Source organism: Cornus florida, unplaced genomic scaffold (assembly GCF_030987335.1).
Source record: "Cornus florida cultivar Cherokee Brave unplaced genomic scaffold, ASM3098733v1 CherokeeBrave_3.0.0_Hap2_Chr01, whole genome shotgun sequence".
NCBI classification, from domain to species: domain Eukaryota; kingdom Viridiplantae; phylum Streptophyta; class Magnoliopsida; order Cornales; family Cornaceae; genus Cornus; species Cornus florida.
In genome coordinates this window covers 117,429,198-117,448,736 of record NW_026775571.1, presented here as the reverse complement: position 1 = coordinate 117,448,736, position 19,539 = coordinate 117,429,198, and the positions used below count along the sequence as shown (strand labels likewise).

General features: G+C 32.6%; 1 protein-coding gene and 1 pseudogene across 6 annotated transcripts; both read right to left on the bottom strand.

Moving 5' to 3' along the window:
• Positions 1–6,414: 6,414 nt before the first annotated feature.
• LOC132281618 (aureusidin synthase-like) lies at positions 6,415–8,378 on the bottom strand (annotated as a pseudogene).
• A 4,048-nt stretch (positions 8,379–12,426) lies between these two features.
• On the bottom strand, positions 12,427–15,054 carry LOC132266240 (uncharacterized). Of its 6 annotated transcripts, none has more exons than XM_059767099.1 (6): positions 14,653–15,052; positions 14,475–14,536; positions 14,281–14,342; positions 12,897–13,259; positions 12,743–12,811; positions 12,427–12,652 (listed from the first exon to the last, which is right to left on the bottom strand). In XM_059767099.1, the coding sequence occupies exons 3-6, from the start codon at positions 14,281–14,283 to the stop codon at positions 12,617–12,619; spliced, it is 471 nt and encodes a 156-aa protein (XP_059623082.1). In that variant the 5' UTR covers positions 14,284–14,342; positions 14,475–14,536; positions 14,653–15,052; the 3' UTR covers positions 12,427–12,616. The 6 variants fall into 6 exon arrangements, 4 of the variants coding, with proteins under 4 accessions (XP_059623082.1, XP_059623076.1, XP_059623094.1 ...); XM_059767093.1 differs by having other exon boundaries at positions 12,737–12,811; positions 14,653–15,048; XM_059767111.1 differs by having other exon boundaries at positions 12,737–12,811; positions 12,897–13,067; positions 14,653–15,043.
• Positions 15,055–19,539: the final 4,485 nt, after the last annotated feature.

The window sequence follows — 19,539 nt, the reverse complement described above, 5'->3', positions numbered from 1 at the left end:
CTGCGCAGGCGGCAACAAATGATGGTGGTTGTGACTCTCTAAGGGAGGTTGTGAGTTGGAGACTTGGAGGCGTTAGAAGTCCTTAGGGTTTAACGGAAATTGGGAATGAGATTTGATTGTATTATTTTAAGCTATCAGAGATAAATTAGTTAATATAAGTATATTAAATATATATAATGAGTAACGGTATGGTTCAGTCCAGTTCTAAAATACTTGAAATTGGAATCGAAACAGAATATAACGGTTCCTAAATTTTGGAACCGGAACCGAAGCTCCGGTTCGGTATTTCAGTTCTACGGCTTTTTTGTGCACCCCTAACATCAATTATACCTGATTTGGCAGGATGCGTGTGCTAAATTCAAATATTTGAGAAATGCAGGCATCAACTAAACCTCATTCGGTGAGATGCAGGCATCAAAGGCATCAACTATACCTCATTTGGCAACCTTACGGGTACGTTTGGTTGACAAGAAATTGATGATAGAAAGTGAAAGGAAAAGAAAGTGAAGTAAAAGAAAAGAAAATTAGTTTTCTATAATGGTTAGCATAAGTTTTTTTTAGAGAAATTTGTGAAAAAATATTGTTTAATTAGTTTGGATAGAGAGTGGAAGAAAAATAACTTTATATGTCAAAATTACCCTTATAAATTTAATAGTAAGTAATATACATCACGCAATAAGTAAAATAATAATAATAATAATAATAATAATAGCAATGGAATAATATATACAATTGGATATATGAATAAATATATATGTCCGTGAATATATATATATATATATATATCTGTCCAGATGCATATTTGATATTTGTTTCTTTATAGGTTATTTTTTTTTAATTGTTTTATTCAAATCACAGTGGGACCTTTTTCCTGTTCTTTGCATTATTCGTGTTATACAAACACGAATAGTTCGCTTTAAAACCACCTTCTTCTTCTTCTTCTTCTTCTTCTTCTTCCTTTTTTTTTTTTTTTTTTTTTTTTTTTTTTTTTTTTTAATTATTGGTGATTTTCAAATACTGACCAATTATATAGCGGACCAAAACCACTCTAAGTCATGTTAATGGACTCGAAGGAGCCTATGCCTATACTTTAACAATTTGGATATAAATTTTAATATTTTTATTTATTATATTATAATATATATATATGTATGTATGTATGAATGTTCTATGTATTAATTTATAATATGTATATAGTGCGGATTTAGTGACTTACAAATACAAATTCCTTTCATAAATATTTTTTTTTTATTGTCTTTCATAATTATTACTCCATCTGTCCCAAAAAAATATTCTGTCGTGACTCACAAATTGTTCTCCGAACAACACATCTAATTTAGGACGGAGATAGTACATTTGAACTATTTTTTTAGTGTCAGAATAAAAAATTTACAAGAAGAAATTGTTACCGGGTCAATGGCTGGGGCCAAATCTCAAGTCTCCTTCACAGGTTTGGTCCTTGTCATTGGGCTGATCCAATTTCACGAAGCGGTGATCATATTTATTTATCCATATCCACATATATATATATATAATCATGCAAGAAGCTCTTGCACTTTAACGTCTCTAAGTAGACTTGAACTCCCTACCTTATGTATATATATAATTTTTGTACATGTAGGCATAAGAGTAGTATATCCCGTGCATAAGAGTGGCCACTTATATGTATAAAAGAGGCACCTCAAATAATGAGGTTGGTTTGAATAATAAACAATATTTTAATCAACTCTATTTCTTTTAAATATTATGACTTTGACTCCATAAAATGATTGTAAATAAAAGTCCAAAATTAATGTATACCCAATAATATTTTTATTATTATTATTTTTTAAGTTGTACTCTTCTTGTTCAAAGTGGCCCTCTAACTTCTACAATTCTCTTGATTGTCAATGCACACACGCACCTATGCAGTTTTCTCCTTAAATAATACTCCCTCCATTTCATATTAGTTGTCAACCAAAAAAATTTTGACTCATAATTTTTGTAAGTCAAAATTATCAAAATAAACCTCTACTACGGGATATAGATAGTATATAAGTATATTAAAGGAATATAAATAAAAATAATATCAAATGATTCAAAAATAAAAGGTGGTACTAAGTCAAATTTTTTTAAATTGACAACTATTATGGGACGGAGGTAGTATGGTTTTGTCGAGTATATACGTGAAAACGATAGACACTACCTAATGTGCTGAATTGTTTTTTTATTTTTATTTTATTATTGTTGAAATATTATAATGCAATGCAGAATGGTATAAATTATCGGGAACAAAAATGCAGAATGGTATAGTTTCATATATATGGATCCAAGCTCTACCTGTATTGCACCTATTGGGTAGCTGAGATGATGATAGAGTGTGAGGGACTCTGTATTTCTGGCCAGCAGATGAGGTATAAATTAACACCATTTTCTTCTGGAGTACGTTGTAGCTTCTAGCTCTTCGTAGTTGCAGCATGCATTTTCGCTAAATATATGGCAAGCCACAAAGATAAAATTTTAAGATCGTTGTATACATGATAACATAATTAGAACAGTGATAGTTAAAGGAACTCTTTCAATTCTATTGTCTTCTTTCAATATCAACACACATGACATGGACAAGTAACCCCATTTTCCTTCACAAAAGCACATACATGAAGCTTAGAGATTAGGGTTTATATCCAGAAGGCACCATATATATATTCCAATACGCTCGAACTCTCCTCTTCACGGACACTAGATCTCTTTCATTTATGGGACTCTCTTTCTTTCAGTTGGTCATCTCACTCTCATATCCTCCGTATCTGTTCATCTCTCTATCACTTGCGCCCGGCCCTCTCACTTCAAACAAAAAAGATATATATATATATATATATATATATATATATATATATAGACACACACACGCACACACAAATGATGTGTAGTTTTGATGGATAAAATTCAGACAAAACAATCAATGCTAATTAAGAGTAGACTTTTTTTAATTAATGAAATATCAAGCGAAATATTGTTAAGGAATTTTTTTTCCCATTGCAAATGCTAAAGGCCAGCCACAATGGCAGTACATGGGCAAAAAACATAGCCAGATAAAGGCATACAAATTATGAAGCAAAACAAGAAAAATGAATAACAAACTCCAGATTTGTTGAGAAAGAGTCACAACTCAACAACGAAAGTTAGAGCTGCAAATAAACCGAGCCGAGCCGAGCTTGGGTCTACTCGGGCTTGGCTTGTTTGTTTACTGGGTCTGCTCGGGCTCGGCTCGTGGCGAGCTCAGAAAATTGTGCTCAGTTCGGGCTCGTCTTAATTTTAAAAGTTCGAGCTCGGCTCGTTAATTTTTTTTTTAAATTATATCTCAAAATTAGTTAGTATTCCAAAAAAAAAAAAAAAAAAAAAAAAAAAAAAAAAAAAAATTTAAAGTTTCAGTCCCTCCTTAACCACACCCAGTTACCAAGGAGCATGTTCGAATGGTGAAATCATCTGTTTGTATTAGTTCTATTGACTTGAATTATTAAAAAAGTTTGTTTCAGTTAATTAATATAGGCGCTAATTAAAATTAAATAAGTAGACTAAGTTAGTGCTCAATTCTGATTTCTATTCATACTTAAATCGACGAGTTTTTGAAGATCATAGAGTCAATTCAGATTTCCATTCATACTTAATTCACATTTGAATATTTTATAACATAATATTGATAAATATTTGAATTTAAATATTACAAAATATCTATCTAAGTTGTGTTCAATTCTAATTTCCATTCATACTTAGATTGACGAGTCTTTGAAGATAATAGAGTCAATTATGATTTCCATTCATACTTAATTCATATTTGAATATTTTATTGTTGGGATTTATATGCCCTGGCATAGCAAATTCCTGTTTGGATTAAAGTGACATATGTTCCCGACGTTTTTGAAATATTTATGTTTTATACAATTGGTGAATTCAATGTATTATATTTCGATTCATTATAGAATTGATAATGTCCATTTGATTTCAAGAAATATTTATATATATGTATGTGATGGTAATCAATGCATGATATATAAATAATAATCATAAATGATTTATAGTCGGTAATTATGGATGGACTCATAATTAATTAAAATTTAAACTGGATCCGTGTTAGGTTGAGATATATTGCGAGAGCCGTCGTATGCAATTGCTCTCTATCACCGTCATGGCATTTGACTCTTAAGCATGAGAAAATTATAATAATTACTTTGATTTGTTCGGCGAATTTTTCGGGATCCTTAGACCGACACTTTGGGTAGTTATGTAATTAATAGTTAGAGGGTTATATTTTCAATATTTGCATTATTGTTACTTGTATTTATTTTGTATTGATTATGGTTGATCACAAAGTAAATTCGAAGGCTTTCGTGTGTTTTTAGACAAAATGATTTATTATATATTTATTTATTTAAATTATTATTTTTGTCAAACAAATGTTTTATTGTGATCGAGTTAGAAATAATCAATTGTACCAAAATAAATATATTAATTAAGTAGTCGGATTGATGGCTTTATTTATTCGATAACTAATTAAGAATAGAGGGGTCAAAGTGCAATATTGACTTAGAGGTTATTTATTATTTAATTGGAGTTCAATTAATTTCTTTTAGTGGAGTAGAAATTAATTTATGAATTAATTGAATTGGGTCCATGGACCGGGCCAATTATTAATTCATTGTAGCCAATAAAATAATAGGCCCAATGGATTATCACTCATAGCCCAACTTGATATTGGAATCATATTAGATTTGAGACATATGAATTAGAGATTGAGAAGGATTTGTTGTTTCTTTTTCTTTATTTTTATGTTGCCTATAAATATACATGGTCTATGTATATTTTAGGGTGATTTTTGGAAAGAAGGAAAAATGAATAAATTTTCTCTCTCTAGAAAATTAGGGTTAGTGTTCTCATCTAATGGAGGCTCCCACAAGCCTAGTTTTCCAAGTTCATTCATGGAGGCTTATGAGTGATTCCTAAATGTAAGACCATTACCAAGAAGATGGAGATCCATGGAAAAGGTGTCTAGCAAAAAGGATCTACAATAAGTGAGAACATTCACTTTAGAGGGGAGATCTAAGGTTTACTCAAACCTTGATGTAAGTATTCAATCTTTTAATTGAATGATACATCATGTTTTATTTTTACATAAAACTTGTCTCTATGTGATGAATCAAGATCTATGAATTAAAATCCCTCGAAAAGTTTTTAAATATTGCACGTTTCCCAACATTTATAACATAATATAGATAAATATTTAAATTTAAAGATTATAAAATATATATCTAAGTTGTGCTCAATTTTGATTTTCATTCATACTTAAATCGACAAGTCTTTGAAGATCATAGAGTCAATTCTGATTTCCATTCATACTTAATAAAAACAAAATTGTGGTGTTTAGCTTTAGATCAACATGATAATGATTCTCCAATATTATTTTATTTGATATTATTCGATCTTGTGGTGTTTAGCTTTTGATATGTAAATTATTAATTTAAAATAATTATCATTTCTACCGATAATGATTAAAAAAATTGTAGTATAGTTATTGATTCTGTTAAAATTGTCTTTAATAATCTATTTAGTATATTTATATTAGTATATATTAATCAATGTTGTACTTTAAAGACACAAAGTGGATTAGTGGTAGCCTGGTAGGATTGTTAGGAGTTCTTTCATAATAAAGTTTTGGGTTCAAGCTATGCTAACTTGTTAAGTCATGTTTTTTAATGTGTCACTTACTATAAATTATTATTATTATTATATAGCGAGCCTCAACAAGCCTTGCCGAGCCTATATGAGCAGAGCCCAACGTTGTTTGGGCTCGGCTCGTTTACTAAACGAGCCTGAAAATAGGGCTCGGGCTCGGCTCATTTTCTAGCGAGTCGAGCCTGGAGCGAGCCAACCCCGAGCTGTTTATGAACAACTCGGTTCATTTGCAGTCCTAACAAAAACCATTAAGAAGAAGAGCAACAACAAGAGTGACCCAAAGGTCAGGCCATCATCAAGGTAACAACTTCAAAGTTACATTCACAAAGCGCCTCTAACAAGAGAAAAACCTCAAATCCCGAACAAGATAAAATCAAGTTAAGGACAACAAAATCGAAATAGATCAGAGATCTAACCGGAGAGAAAACAACATATCCACCTAGTCTAGTCGGAAACAAGCCAAATAGGAGTAGATCTAGCAAAACAAAAGCAAAAACGGTGTGAAAATCACCCACAGAGCTAACTTATTTTTACACGCTGAGTTTATTTAGCCTGTGGGGGGCAAGAAACAGCACCTCCCAACTCCCATGGTAGGGAGTAGGGAGAAAAACAGATGGGGAAGACGAAGTTAAAGGCGGAAAGGGTAGAGAGAGGAGAGAAAAAGTAGGAGACGAAGTTGAAGTATTATGTTGTTGATGAATTCGTTCACGAAGAATCAAACTCAATCTTGATACCATGAACGGTAACTAGACCTTTTCCAGCCGTGGGCACCAAAGTCACCAACAAGGTATCATCATCGTCAGCACCCACATCCTCCAGCAAGTCAGTTATCCCAAGACTCAAGGAAGCCTTTGTCTTTATGGAATCCTTACCCATCGGCACGTTCACAAAACTCCTGGCAAACTCTGACTTGTTGGGTCCAATCAGCGTCTCATCTTCCTCTTCCTCGTTAATATAAACATCAAATTTCACAAACTCGTCTCTCTCCAACTCTATTCCTTCTATCACCAACACCTCCTCCTTTTCTTTTTGAGAAAATTACATATAAATGGAGTCAAAGTTCCATATTTACTTAGAGACTGAGTCAAAGTTCCATATTTCTCTAAAATAGATTGCTGAGGTGGCACATGGTTTTTTACTGTTTAAAAAATTGTGGTGCCTAAAATGCCCTTCCCTAACAAAAAAGTAGTACCTTCAGTTCAAAAAAGTAATACCTTCGGAGAAAAAGTAGTACCTTCGCGGGTGTTTAAAAAACATGGTACCTGGACGCCAAAAAGTAGTACCTTCAGTTCAAAAAAGTAGTACCTTCGAAGAAAAAGTAGTACCTTCGCGGAAGGGTATTTTAGGCACCACAATTTCTAAACAGTAAAAAACCATGTGCCACCTCAGCAATCCATTTTAGAGAAATATGGAACTTTGACTCAGCCTCTAAGTAAATATGGAACTTTAACTCCATTTATATGTAATTTTTCCTTTCTTTTTTCTCTTCCTTGCTCTTTGACTTTTTGGGCCTCGGAACCCAAACCCTCGCCACTTTATCTAGAGTAATCGGAAAAACATAACTAGCACTAGTAGCCCCAACACTAGATGTCTCGGCGTTCTTCTTTTTGGCAGCGTTCTTAGCATTAGGCGTTGGCCGAGTGTTCTCCCATGGAATGTCTACGTGTTGGTAATCATACCCAAGCTTCGTGGTGTCCAGACAATTTACAACCTTCACACGAGCAAGCTGCGCATTTTCATCGTAGAAGAGAAACTCAGTGTTTAACCAATCCGGATCGGAGTAATCTTTACGTGTACGTCTTCCTCCTAGGGTTTTCCATATGTTCCACAGTCGGTCAACATTCGAGTGATGAGCAGAGAATATAGGGTCTCTTCGATCCGGCCGAGTAGAAGGCCCCCATGTTCTCTCCGTTAGGCTGCAACGGGTCACCCGTCCAACGGTGCACTGTATTATGTAGTTTTAGCTCGACCGAGCCAAGTTTGGTTACAGTATCTACACCGGCACGGTAAGGGCTGCCGAGAAAAAGCTCAGCGGTGTTGCTAGTCACCATTGCTTTATACATGACGCAGAGATTGTTGAACACTTTTTCTTCATCGGGTATTGGTTTATCAATGCCGTTGTAATTAAGATCAATAATGGTTGGTGGGTAGTGGTTTGCATTACGTAGAGGATCATAGAGTGGTGAAAAAAGGTTGTTAGCATACATTGCAGGCAATTGCATGCCATCAGGATCATCATAGTTCCAAAATGGCAGAGCGAAATTTGGGTCATTGATCAATTTTCCCAAGATTTTTTCATAGAAGTAGAGGTACCATCTATGGAATGGAAAGAAGAGCCATGACTTGTGTACCTGAAACTCAAGGCCTGGAAACCCAGCTTGGTAGTAAGCACCATCACAATAAGCACGATGGACGTTAGCTTGTTGCATGAAATTACGTGGGTCGTCTGCAGGAAGGGATTTCGTGCGTTCAATGGCCACCGCATACTTGACTAGGTATTCGACTAAGCGCAAGCAATCAGATGGCCGTGGAAGCACGAAATCCACTATTTTTGTGTTTGTGGTAATTGGCAGGCAGCAATTTGTACAATTTGGATTTGTTATGTCCGGTGCTAACAAGGGGAAGGTTGTGATGGTGGCTGTTTTTGGAAGGGAATTACGAGAAGCCATGGCCTTGTTTGGTGTGGATTTAAGCTAACAGACCTTTGGCTATTTATAATGCATGTGTACGTTGCCCCCATACACTATTTTTCTTTGTATACAACCTCATATTCCTCCACTGAATTATACAAAGTATAAACATCACGTGACAAATGGGATGCCACTGGTGCCTAAATTCAAAGCTTTTGAATTTTGATACACCCACCAATATTTATTAATCAACCAGAAATTATTAAATGTTTCATGGCATTTAAAAAATATACAATACTTCGAATTTTTTTAAGTCATATTTGTAATTCTAAAAATAATTCTCAAAGAATTTAAGGAACATAAAATTGTTTTAAGATAATTATAAAAAACGGTTCTCTGAAAGAGTTTTATAAAACTGTACCAAAAAGAATTTTTTGTAATTGAGTTTTCAAGAAATAATTTTCAGAAAAATTGAACCAAATATGAATTTTTTGTACAATTTTCAACTGAAAATTACAAATCAAGCACATGCCTTAATAAGTCCACGATCAGATTCATTGGATCATTGTTTGGCAGGTTGGACTTTTACCAATGGGTCCTTTTTTGTAATTCTTCATGGGCCAAGGTTTTCCTGGTGCATTGTACCTTATATAAACTTTAATTGTCTTAAAGGGTTTACAATTTTACTGTTTCACAAAAACACACACACACACATATGAAAAGACTGAAATAGATCCATTAAGAAACTGTATGGTCTATTGCCTCAAAAAGTTAATTTTTATTTTTTTAACCTCTATAGTTAATACATCAACCCATAATGGATATTTTATTGTTTAATTTATTTTTCAAAAAAAATTAATTTACTAAATTCAATTTTTTTGCAAATATATTGGTTTAGTTGAAGAATACTACCATTGAGAAATAGTTCAACAAATAATTTAATTGTTTTTTGTTTCGAAAAAAGAAAATACATATGATGAAAAATATAGTAATTTGAAATATAATCGGTAATTTAATTGTTTTTACTAAATTCAATTTTTTTGCAAATATATTGGTTTAGTTGAAGAATACTACCATTGACAAATAGTTCAACAAATAATTTAATTGTTTTTGTTTCGAAAAAAGAAAATACATATGATGAAAAATATAGTAATTTGAAATATAATCGGTAGAAATGTATTAGTTGGAGAAACAAAATCCTGTTCCTCAAGATTCTTTCAAATAGAAATAGAGATCGAAGTAACTCAACGGACCCTTTCCCCTTAATCAGACAAACAAAGAAGGGAAAGGGCACTTCCGATTCAGTCGGTGATTCACATGGTTCTCACAAACACCAAACATTTATGGTTAAAATTTAAATTCCTTTTTGTTTTTACTTAGAGAATACAAAAAAAACTTCTCTTTTTTTTCATCGCACAGCGAATGATTTTTAAAATCATAGGACTTTTTATTATTATTTTTTGTTTTATTCATGAAAATAATCTAGAAATATAATTAGATAGAATAATAAGTTCAACCTTGTCAGTTTTTTTTTTTTTAAAACAATATATTTATTTTTATTTCCAGTTTTGTTTGCCCTAAAGTATTGGCCAGAAGAAAGAAATCGTGGGTAAATTACTTAAATTACTTAAGTGCACACAAAATAAAAAAAAAATTTCACTTGGAAGGTCACATAGAGGATCGGCTAAACAAATTAGTGCAGGTATCATTTGGCGTGTTTTTCTCCTTATGCGAACTCTGCAAGTAGTCTTTACATTTTAAAATTTGATACAGCAATTTTGTAACAAGGATTTTTGGAGAAATATAAAAGATGGTTGTACCTTGGTTAGAAGTCTGCTAACATATTCCATCCTTTGTGGTAATTCTATGTACTTTAATATGTTCTCTTGTGATAAAAAAAAATACAATTTCTAGTTTTTTGATAACCCGTTGGATAAGCCAAAATGCTTTTGATGGATATGCTTTTTTGATAACACGTTGGACTAAGTCTACAGAATATAAACCTCTCACACACACACCTACAGAATGTAAATCAGTTCTCAGATTTACAGAAACCAGGTCTCAATGGCTTCCATTTTTGGTCATTGTGTACGTGTTGGATTTCTAGAATTATAAGAGGAGAAATTTCGAGATGCTTTGGCGATGCAGGCATTTTTGCATAGGGTTTCTGCTTCTGTCCGTTAAGTTAAAGAGTTCAGATCTCTTGTTATTGTTTCCTGCTAATGATTTTTGAAATGAGTTCTTTCTGTTTGTATTTTTTAATCCTTCGTTTTAATGAGTTGATTTGTAATCCTTTGAGCCTGGTGTTTGGAGTTTGTTCAATTGTTTTGGTGGCTTAATAATATCTGATTTGCGTAAAGAGAGAGAGAGAAACAAGATCTGAAATCTCAGTGAGATCATTCACTCTCAGTTCACCCTTAATACTAGAACAGTGGAACAGAACCGGTTCCTCACGCGGTCGATTTGGTTCAGTTCCATTGGTTGTCATGGTTCGGGTTGATTCCATGTTTTGTGAAACAGTTAGGACCGGTTTAGTTTCAAAATACTTCCCGACCAGTCTAAACTGAACCATGTGCACCCCTATTTCTACGAGTGTGTTGACATTTTTTCTCTACTATGCAACAAGCTTACAGAAGGAACCACAATTTTTTTTTGTGAATTTGTGGTGGAGTAAATAATGTCAATTAGTGCTAAAAAATAATAATAATGTTAATAGTATAAACTACGAAACTGTCTGCATTATTCACCTGGCAAAGTAAACAATTAAGTAAGAAATTGACTTGTGCTCTCCTTTGTTTTCTTCCTTTCCTGTTCGTCACTTCAAACAATTGCATGTGCTAGTTCAAAAAGTCATATTTACAAGTATTATGATGTCTCAATTTCTATTCAGTGGTTGGTATTCTTTATCATCTTTTGGAAAATGAGTTAGTATGGCCATTATCAGAATTAGTAGACGATCAATTTCTTTATGGGTATCTCATTTACTTGTATATTGACAACAAATAAATTGTTTTCTTCCATGACAGGAAATCATTCTTCTTCTGGAGTTGTGGATTATATTATCTCTTCAATTGCAGCTGGTTGCAGCAGCAGCAACTCTAAAAGAAAGAAAAGGAAACGAAATATCATTCCCACTAAAGATGGCAAGCCACAAGGATAAAATTTTAGTTGGTGGGGATAATTATTTTTCATTTGATTAGGTCACTGTATGGTGTTTTTAGAATAGTCTTAATTGTCAAATTTTGTTTTCTGGAATCTTTGTCCTAATAGAAGTAGTAGGACTACGGTAGACTATGAATATCTGTGTGATCTCTCTATTTTATTATGAATTAAAGTTGTAAGAATGTGATTAACCGGCATTTTATGTTTTCAACCTTATCTTAAGGGTTGAGTGTAAAGGAATTCTCCATGAAATTTCTTCTTCTTCTTACCCTTTCACCTTTAATTTGACTCTTAACAGTGAAATATTTGCTGTCTAACATTTCTAGCAACTCTATGTTTTATAATATTCTAGGAACTATATGTTTTAGTCCCAACCATAAACCTTGCTATACCAAGCAATTTCTAGCCCCTTTTGATTAACAAGCCATACAACTTTTCTTATACCTTTTTCAACCACCTAAAAAATATGAGTATTATTAATAGACTTTGGATGTCTTTTTATGTGAACCTCTACAACAGTTTTGATTTTTACCAGCGCTTTTAAGCGCTGGTAAAAGCCTTAAAAAGTGCTGGTAAATCCAGTGTCAGTAGGCTTTACCAGCGCTTCTGGAAAAGCGTTGGTAAAGAGCATTTAAAAAGCGCTGGTAAAGGGTTATTGAATTTTTTTTTTTTTTTAATATATATATATTTTTCCCTATGCCAAAGCTTCTTAAAAGAACATTGGTAAAATTATTTACATTTTTTTTTTCCCATTATTGTTTTTGGAAAAAAATTTCTTCACGACTACTAAATGCATCCTAACACAAGTTAATATAAAAATACCATCCAAATTGTTTTTACAAACAACCATAAGTTAACCCTGCCAATATGAAAAATACCATCGAAATTGACTACTAATACCACCACAAGTTAAGCTAGCAAAAAATACAACCACAAGTTAACCTGCCAATATGAAAATACCATCCAAATTGTCTAGATAAAGGTACTAAATGTCAAACAAAAAGAATTAAGAATTTTTAACAAATGTAGTACAAGTTTTTCAAAAAGAACCCATCCAAGGCGAAGGAAATTCAAAAAGCACAGCCACGACCCCATCTTCAACTTCAACTTCAACTTCAACAAGTCTTCTTGCCCATTTGATTTGAATTACCCTACATTTTTTATAAATTCATTAAGGGCTCATTATAATAAATGAAAATTTAACATATATATAAGAGAAATTAAAAGTTCATAACCTTAACTGAATTGGCATCACGACTAGAAAATGGATTTGGGGATACTCTAGGAGGAGCATTTAAAGAATTAGAATCCTTCAAAATAACAAAACAAAATACATGAAATCTTGGCATAAGTAAACATATATTTAGTAAAGAGTAAAACTAATAATAAATATACCTGTCCACTACAATTTTGTTGTTGTATCTGCATTAGCATAGCCACCTGTTGTTGTAAATTTTCCAACTTGTCCTCGTAGTTGGCTCGTAAATTTTCCAACTTCTTGTCATAGTCGGCTTGCATTTTTGAAATCATCTCCTGCAACTCTACACATGTAGCACGTGCCTCCTCCTGAGATTTTTTAGCATTATTAACCAGTTCAGCTTTACTAGGCGAGGGCCCCCAAACATCGCTTGGTGTAGGCCCGAAGCCAAGCAACTGCACACGACCAGTTCTCTCTTCTCCCCTCACAATAGAGAATAAATCATTGGAGTTGCCAATAGGCGAGTCAGAGTAACTTTTTTGAAGTTCTCTTATGTTTTCCTACCAAAAAAAAAAAAAAAAAGTTTGAACTACCATGACATACTACTATGAAACATCCAGAACTGAAAACCCAATAAGCTATGAACATGTAATGCTTAAATATACATGTGCATGTGTAATATATATATATATATATATATATATATATATATATACCTAAGCTTTCATGACAAAAACAAAAGGATTTAAATGAAGTAAATAGAGAAAAAAAAAAAAAATCAAGTTTTTATCAAATTAGTAGTTCTTTTAATACATTGTGCTAAAGTATACACTTAATAAAAAATGTAATCAAGTCGTTATAGAAGAGGAAAAATCAAATTAGTAGTCTTTTGAGGTACCAGACATTGTGCTAAAGTATACAATATGATTAAAGAAATTGCCAACTTATAAGTACTGTTGTTGTTCTGTAAAAAGAAGAACTTAACTGGGTATTCTCTATTAATCTTTATACTATATCAATGCTTACTTTTAACCTTTTTATTTCATCTTCTCCTTCTTTATGCTATAGGTATTCATACAGTAACTTTTTTTATTTATTTTTTATTTTTTTTTTGGAGATTAAAATACCCAAAACTTTTGTTATATGGAAAAAGTCATTTCCATTGAAAACAACTGAAAAATTAATAAGAGATCAAGTTAAAAGAGAAGTTATATCTCATGTTCAATATCTGCCTAACAATCTATAACTACAATTTATTTATTTATTCGATTTAGTAATTAATTTCATCTAAGAAGTGGGTGTGGAACATTAAAAAATAGTAATAATAATATTATTATTAATTTTATCTACCGTAAATTCCAAGTCCTATTCCTATTCCAATTTGGAATTTGGTATTATTATAAAAAGGTTGTGCTATTTGCTAATACTCCTGGCTTTCTCAACTCTTTCCCAATCCAAAAACCCTAGAAGAAGGTGCAGGAAGGAAGGATGGTCTCAAAAACTCTCTACTTTCGCATGCAAACTTCAATGGATAATTACTGGTACAATTCTTCAACGGAGAATGTGGGGATTGAATGGTACCATGTTAATTTATCAAGCAACTACGACTAAGACGATTGGGACAGTGACCATAACTTCAACCCCTACAGAAAACAGAGAACAAGGGAAACTAAGAAGAACAGAGAAGAAAAGCAGCCGATGCCAATCCAAGCTAAAGTTTAAGAGTTAAAATTTTCTCAATGTTGGAACACAAAAAAAAGAAAGAAAGAAATTACCTGAAAAACGAAATCAGATAAAACTTGTTCCAACAATCCAAGCTAAGATCGATTATTTCCTCCTGTACAAAGAAAAAAAAAATTGAAAACAACAATCTTAAGTACAGAATGAGATCAAATAGTGGTTGCAGAATCATTGAAATTAGGAGGATGCGTTGTCGCGTGAAATCAAACCCACCTGATCTCAAATCAAACCCACTTGAAGCACTTCTTCCCCTTCGCGTGAAATTAGGAGGATCTTGTTTACTGCTTTGGCTGTTTTCGTATTCCCGGCTAGATGACGGCACTTCTTCCCCTACGCACTCGAAGCCGAATTGCTTCAAAGTCTGCATTGGCTGTTTCCTCCGAATTGCTGTTTCCGCATTCCCGGCTAAATGACGGCTAGATGATGTCTGGAATAGGAATGGGAAGTGGAGAACGGCTGAAGGATTAGGGCTATTGCAAAGTGAAAGGATTAGGGTTTTGCAAAATGAAATGGGAAAGTGGAGAAGCAATGTTAATTCCCCACAAAACGACGTAGTTTTAGGGCCCAAATATTCTCTCTATATAAAATCAGCGGAGGGAAAAAATGAAAGGAACGGAAAAAATGGGGACACCTATACTAGCACTCCTAAAAGAAGCGCTGGTATTACACATATACCAACACTCCTACAAAAAGTGCTGGTACTATAACCATTACACCTATACCAGCGCTTTTAAAAAAAGCGCTGATATTACACCTATACCAGCACTTCTAATAGGAGCGCTGGTAATATTTAGACCTATACCAGCACCTATACCAGCGCTTCTATTAGAAGCGCTGGTAATATTTAGACGTATACCAGCGCTCTTACAAAAGCGCTGGTATTACACGTATACTAGCGCTCCTATAAAAAGCGTTGGTACCATTACACCTATACCAGCACTTCTAAAGAGAGCGCTGGTAATATTTTGTTGGGTAATTCTACATATAAATCCTTGTATTTTCAAAATTTGGAGCAAATTGCACATTGGTCATCAATTTTGAGCAAAATTTTTAATTTTTAAATTTATTAAAATCCTACACCCCTTTAATAAAATTTGTTCATATAAGTGTTTTATTTTTTTATTTTACTTTAAGAGTATTTTAAATATTTCAGTCTAAGAAAATATTTTCTTATTGCTCAATTCAAAAAAATGTAGAGGCCTTTTTTGAGCATTAAGATTTTTTTTTTCTTTTTCATTGCACTTTACCATTTACTCTGTATCAAATATAACGGACCGTGGGCTGGGCTGTGTCTGGGCTTGGCAGTCTCTCATGGACCGACCCTTGTAGTTGGCTCGAAATGAAAAAGCATATATATAATAGCAGAGAATGAGGATGGAAGAATTAGTCTTTGTTTGGATAAATGAAAGAAAAGAAAAGAAATAAAAATGATAGTAATAATATATTCATGTTGGGTTAAATTATGAAAGAAAAGAAAGGAAATAATAATAATTTTGAGAAAAGAAAAGATAAGATAATAACTAAATTACTATCTTATCCTTTTTTATTTACATTATGATAAACTCATATAATCATTAACCTGGTAGCAAGCGAAAAAATTTAAGTTTATAGGTTTTTCCACGTCCAGTGCGTCAGTCACTTTCAAGAGAGCAACCTCCAAGAATTATAAAGGTAATTAGAGAATCTGGAATATGCAAATTTAACTTAAAATGGTTCTAGTTCCATCAGAAGGCACGAACGTATTTATTGTATACAATTGCATAATTTCAATTAAAAGGAAGAATAAATAAATAGATAAATTGTTTCTAAGTAGGTCAAAAAATAGGTTTTAAATTTGGATAAAGAAAAGAGAAGAAGAGAAAAATTGCATTGAAATTCATATTTGCTTGTTTTTTTTATTTATAGTTTTTATATGAAAGATAAAAGAAACATTAAGATAGTAAGGGAAAAAAATTAAGAAAAGAAAAGACTTTTTATATGAGATAAAAAGAACCTGTATATTTATATTTTCATATATGAAGTAATATAGTTAATAAAGTTAACTTGCTATCTGCATATAACTCCTCTGAAGTTGACTACAAATTCAAACTGGCTGAAGAGCACAATCAAAGCAGCTATATTATGATTTGATAAATTAGAGGAAAAAAATTGTTGGACCAGTGACTGGACTTGGAGAAGAGGAGAGAGACTCCGGATCTGGAGAAGAGAATGTTGTGTTCTTCTATGGGCTGCGAATGAATGGAACGGAGACCTTCACAAGTCTTATAATATAGGAACATAAATGGCATAACAAATTTAGGGCGCCTCAAATCGTGCTTCTAAGTCTAGCAGGTCATTTGTCAATAATAAACAGCGTTTGATAAATTTTTTATAAATTTTAAAAAGTCTAAGTGGTTTAAAAGCTCGATTGACCAAAGTTAATAAAACATGTTTCCTGAACTTCCCGCAAGGTACTGTAGGTACACACTTTTTTAAGTAATAGATATTAAATTCTTATATTGTTCATTATATAACCTATTTTCATTTCTCAATTTCATTACAAACTTTTGTCTTTCTCTTTCTATATCATCTTCTTGGTTCGTTTTCTACTCAAAAAATTAAAAAATAACGCTAAGCAAAATTTCACAGTTTTTTATTAAAAAAAAAAAAAAAATTGTTGAAAAGAGATTCAGAATAAATAGATTGAGGAGTTGCAAAGATTTATGAACTCTTATCTAAAATTCAACCATATGTAGAATTCTAAATAACTTTTCTTTTTCTCAATATATATATATATATATATATATATATATATATAATTTTTTTCTTTCTTTTTTGAAGGCTACATGTTAAAGTGATTTATAGTTATAAATAAGAATAAAAATGGAAAATTTTTGCTGCCATCTCTTTCTTTCGTTTTATTTTTCTTTTATTTTCTTTTTCCATCTCCTTCAACTTCTATCATGTAGTCAAGAAAATTAAAAAAATAAATAAATAAATAAAAAAGTGAAAGGAATTTTAAAAACTGAAAGTTCCCCCAAATAAGGCCAGTCTTTTAATTGTTAAGGGTAATTTTGATATTATGAATATATTACTTAAACCCCTTTTCTTTCTTTTCAAATTAATCTTCTCGTTTTAGGAAGAATAAGTTATACTGTAAAAGATTTGGAGGGATAGTATTAGGAAGCCGTAGTTATCGCTGCAAATCCTTTCTTTTCTCTCAATCCAAACACAAACTATAATCTTCTTTCTTTTCTTTTCTTTTCTTTGCAAGTACGTCTCTCCAAATCATTCAATCCAAACTGAGTCTAAGGAGAAGACAAGCAAATCTGTACGTGATAGAAGAATCCGAAGAAGCAATTTGAATGGCATTCGATTCAGGTCCTTCCCACTGGACGCTGCAAAGCGTGTATAGGGTTCCTCTCCATCGACCTTATCAAACCATTGGTCCCAATCAGTACATGTCCTGCACCAAACTCCCGATCAGTCTCGTTTGCAACTCTTGTGGCCACCGCATGCCAAAAGCTTCCAAGATTGCAGTCACACACGATGTCACACGCAATGTACGTTTGATTCATTAGATAGATCATCGTCTCTCTCCCTCCCTCTCTCTCTATACACACACTGAAACACATATATATAATACACACACTGACACACATATATATAACACACGCGCACGCACACACACATATGTAGTTCTCTCCCTATATCAATTTGGTTTTGTCTTGCTTTGCGAGTATCTACGAGAAAAAGATACACTACCTAATGTGCTGAATTGATTGTTTTTTTTCCCGAAATAATATAATGCGCAATGCAGAAGGAAGGTATAGTTGCATATGGATCCAAGATGTACTTGGATTGCACCTATTGCGTAGCTGAGATGATTATGGACCGTTAGGCCAATGGGGAATACGTTATTCTGTCCGGTGCAACTCCGTATTTTCGGCTAGAGGATGAGGTATAAACACTATCAATATTATTTCATCATAGCATCCCTTGATTGTGTTGGGAAACGTGCAAGTTTTTAAAACTTTTGAGGGATTTGCAATCACGGATCTTGATTCATCACACAGAGACAAGTTTTATGCAAAGATAAATAAAAGATGATGCATAATTCAATAAACAGATTGAATATTTACATCAAAGGTCTGAGTAAACCTTTTGAACTTTCCTCTAAAGTGAATATTCTCATTTATTGTAGATCCCTTTAGCAAGATCCTTTCTCCTTCCGTTCGATTATTATCTTCCCTTTAGGAATCACCAATATGCCTTGATAAATGACCTTGGAATTTAGGCTGGTGGTAGCCTCCTCTAGAAGAGAAAACAAAACCCTAAAATCTAGAGAGAGAAAGTGTATTTCTTTTTCTTGTTCTCCAAGTCACACCTAAAATATACATGAACTCATGTATATATAGGCAAAATAAAAATAAGAATAAGGAAACAATAAATCATTCTCCATCTCTAATTCAACTTTCTCAATCCTAACATGACTCCAATATCAACTTGGGCTATTGGTGAGAATCCTTTTGGGCTTACTATTTTCTTGGCTCCTATAAATTAATAATTGGTCCGGTCCATTAAACCATGGACCCAATTCAATTAATTCATAAATTAATTTCTACTCCACTCAAAGAAATTAATTGCACTCCAATTAAATAGTAAATAACCTCTAAGTCAATGTTACACTTTGACCCCTCTGTGCTTAATTATTTATCGGATAATTAAAGTCATCAATCCGACAACATAATTAATATAATTATTTTGTTAACTTTGATTATTTCCGGCTCGATCACAATAAAATATTTATTTGACAAAAAATAATAATAATTTATTAAATAAATATATATAGAAAACATTTGTCTAAAACATACGATGGCCTTCGAATTTAATTTGTGATCAACCATAATCAAAACAAAATAAATACAAATAGCACTGATGCAAATATTGAGAATATAGACCTCTAATTATTAATTACATAACTACCCAAAGTGTCGATCTAAGGATCCCGAGGTATCCGCCGAACAAATCAAAGTAATTATTAATTAATAAAAGAGTCTATACTTCTCTTATGCTTGAGAGTCAAAAGCCATGACTGTGATAGAGAGCAATTGCATACGA

Bases quoted from the DNA above. Each gene is read 5' to 3' on its own strand.
- LOC132266240 (XM_059767093.1), bottom strand. The intron at 12,812-12,896 runs GTATATTTATTA...GTTATTTTGAAG, and splicing joins AACAAAATTGTAGTGGACAG to GATTCTAATTCTTTAAATGC. The intron at 12,653-12,736 runs GTTATGAACTTT...TAAAAAATGTAG, and splicing joins GTGATGCCAATTCAGTTAAG to GGTAATTCAAATCAAATGGG.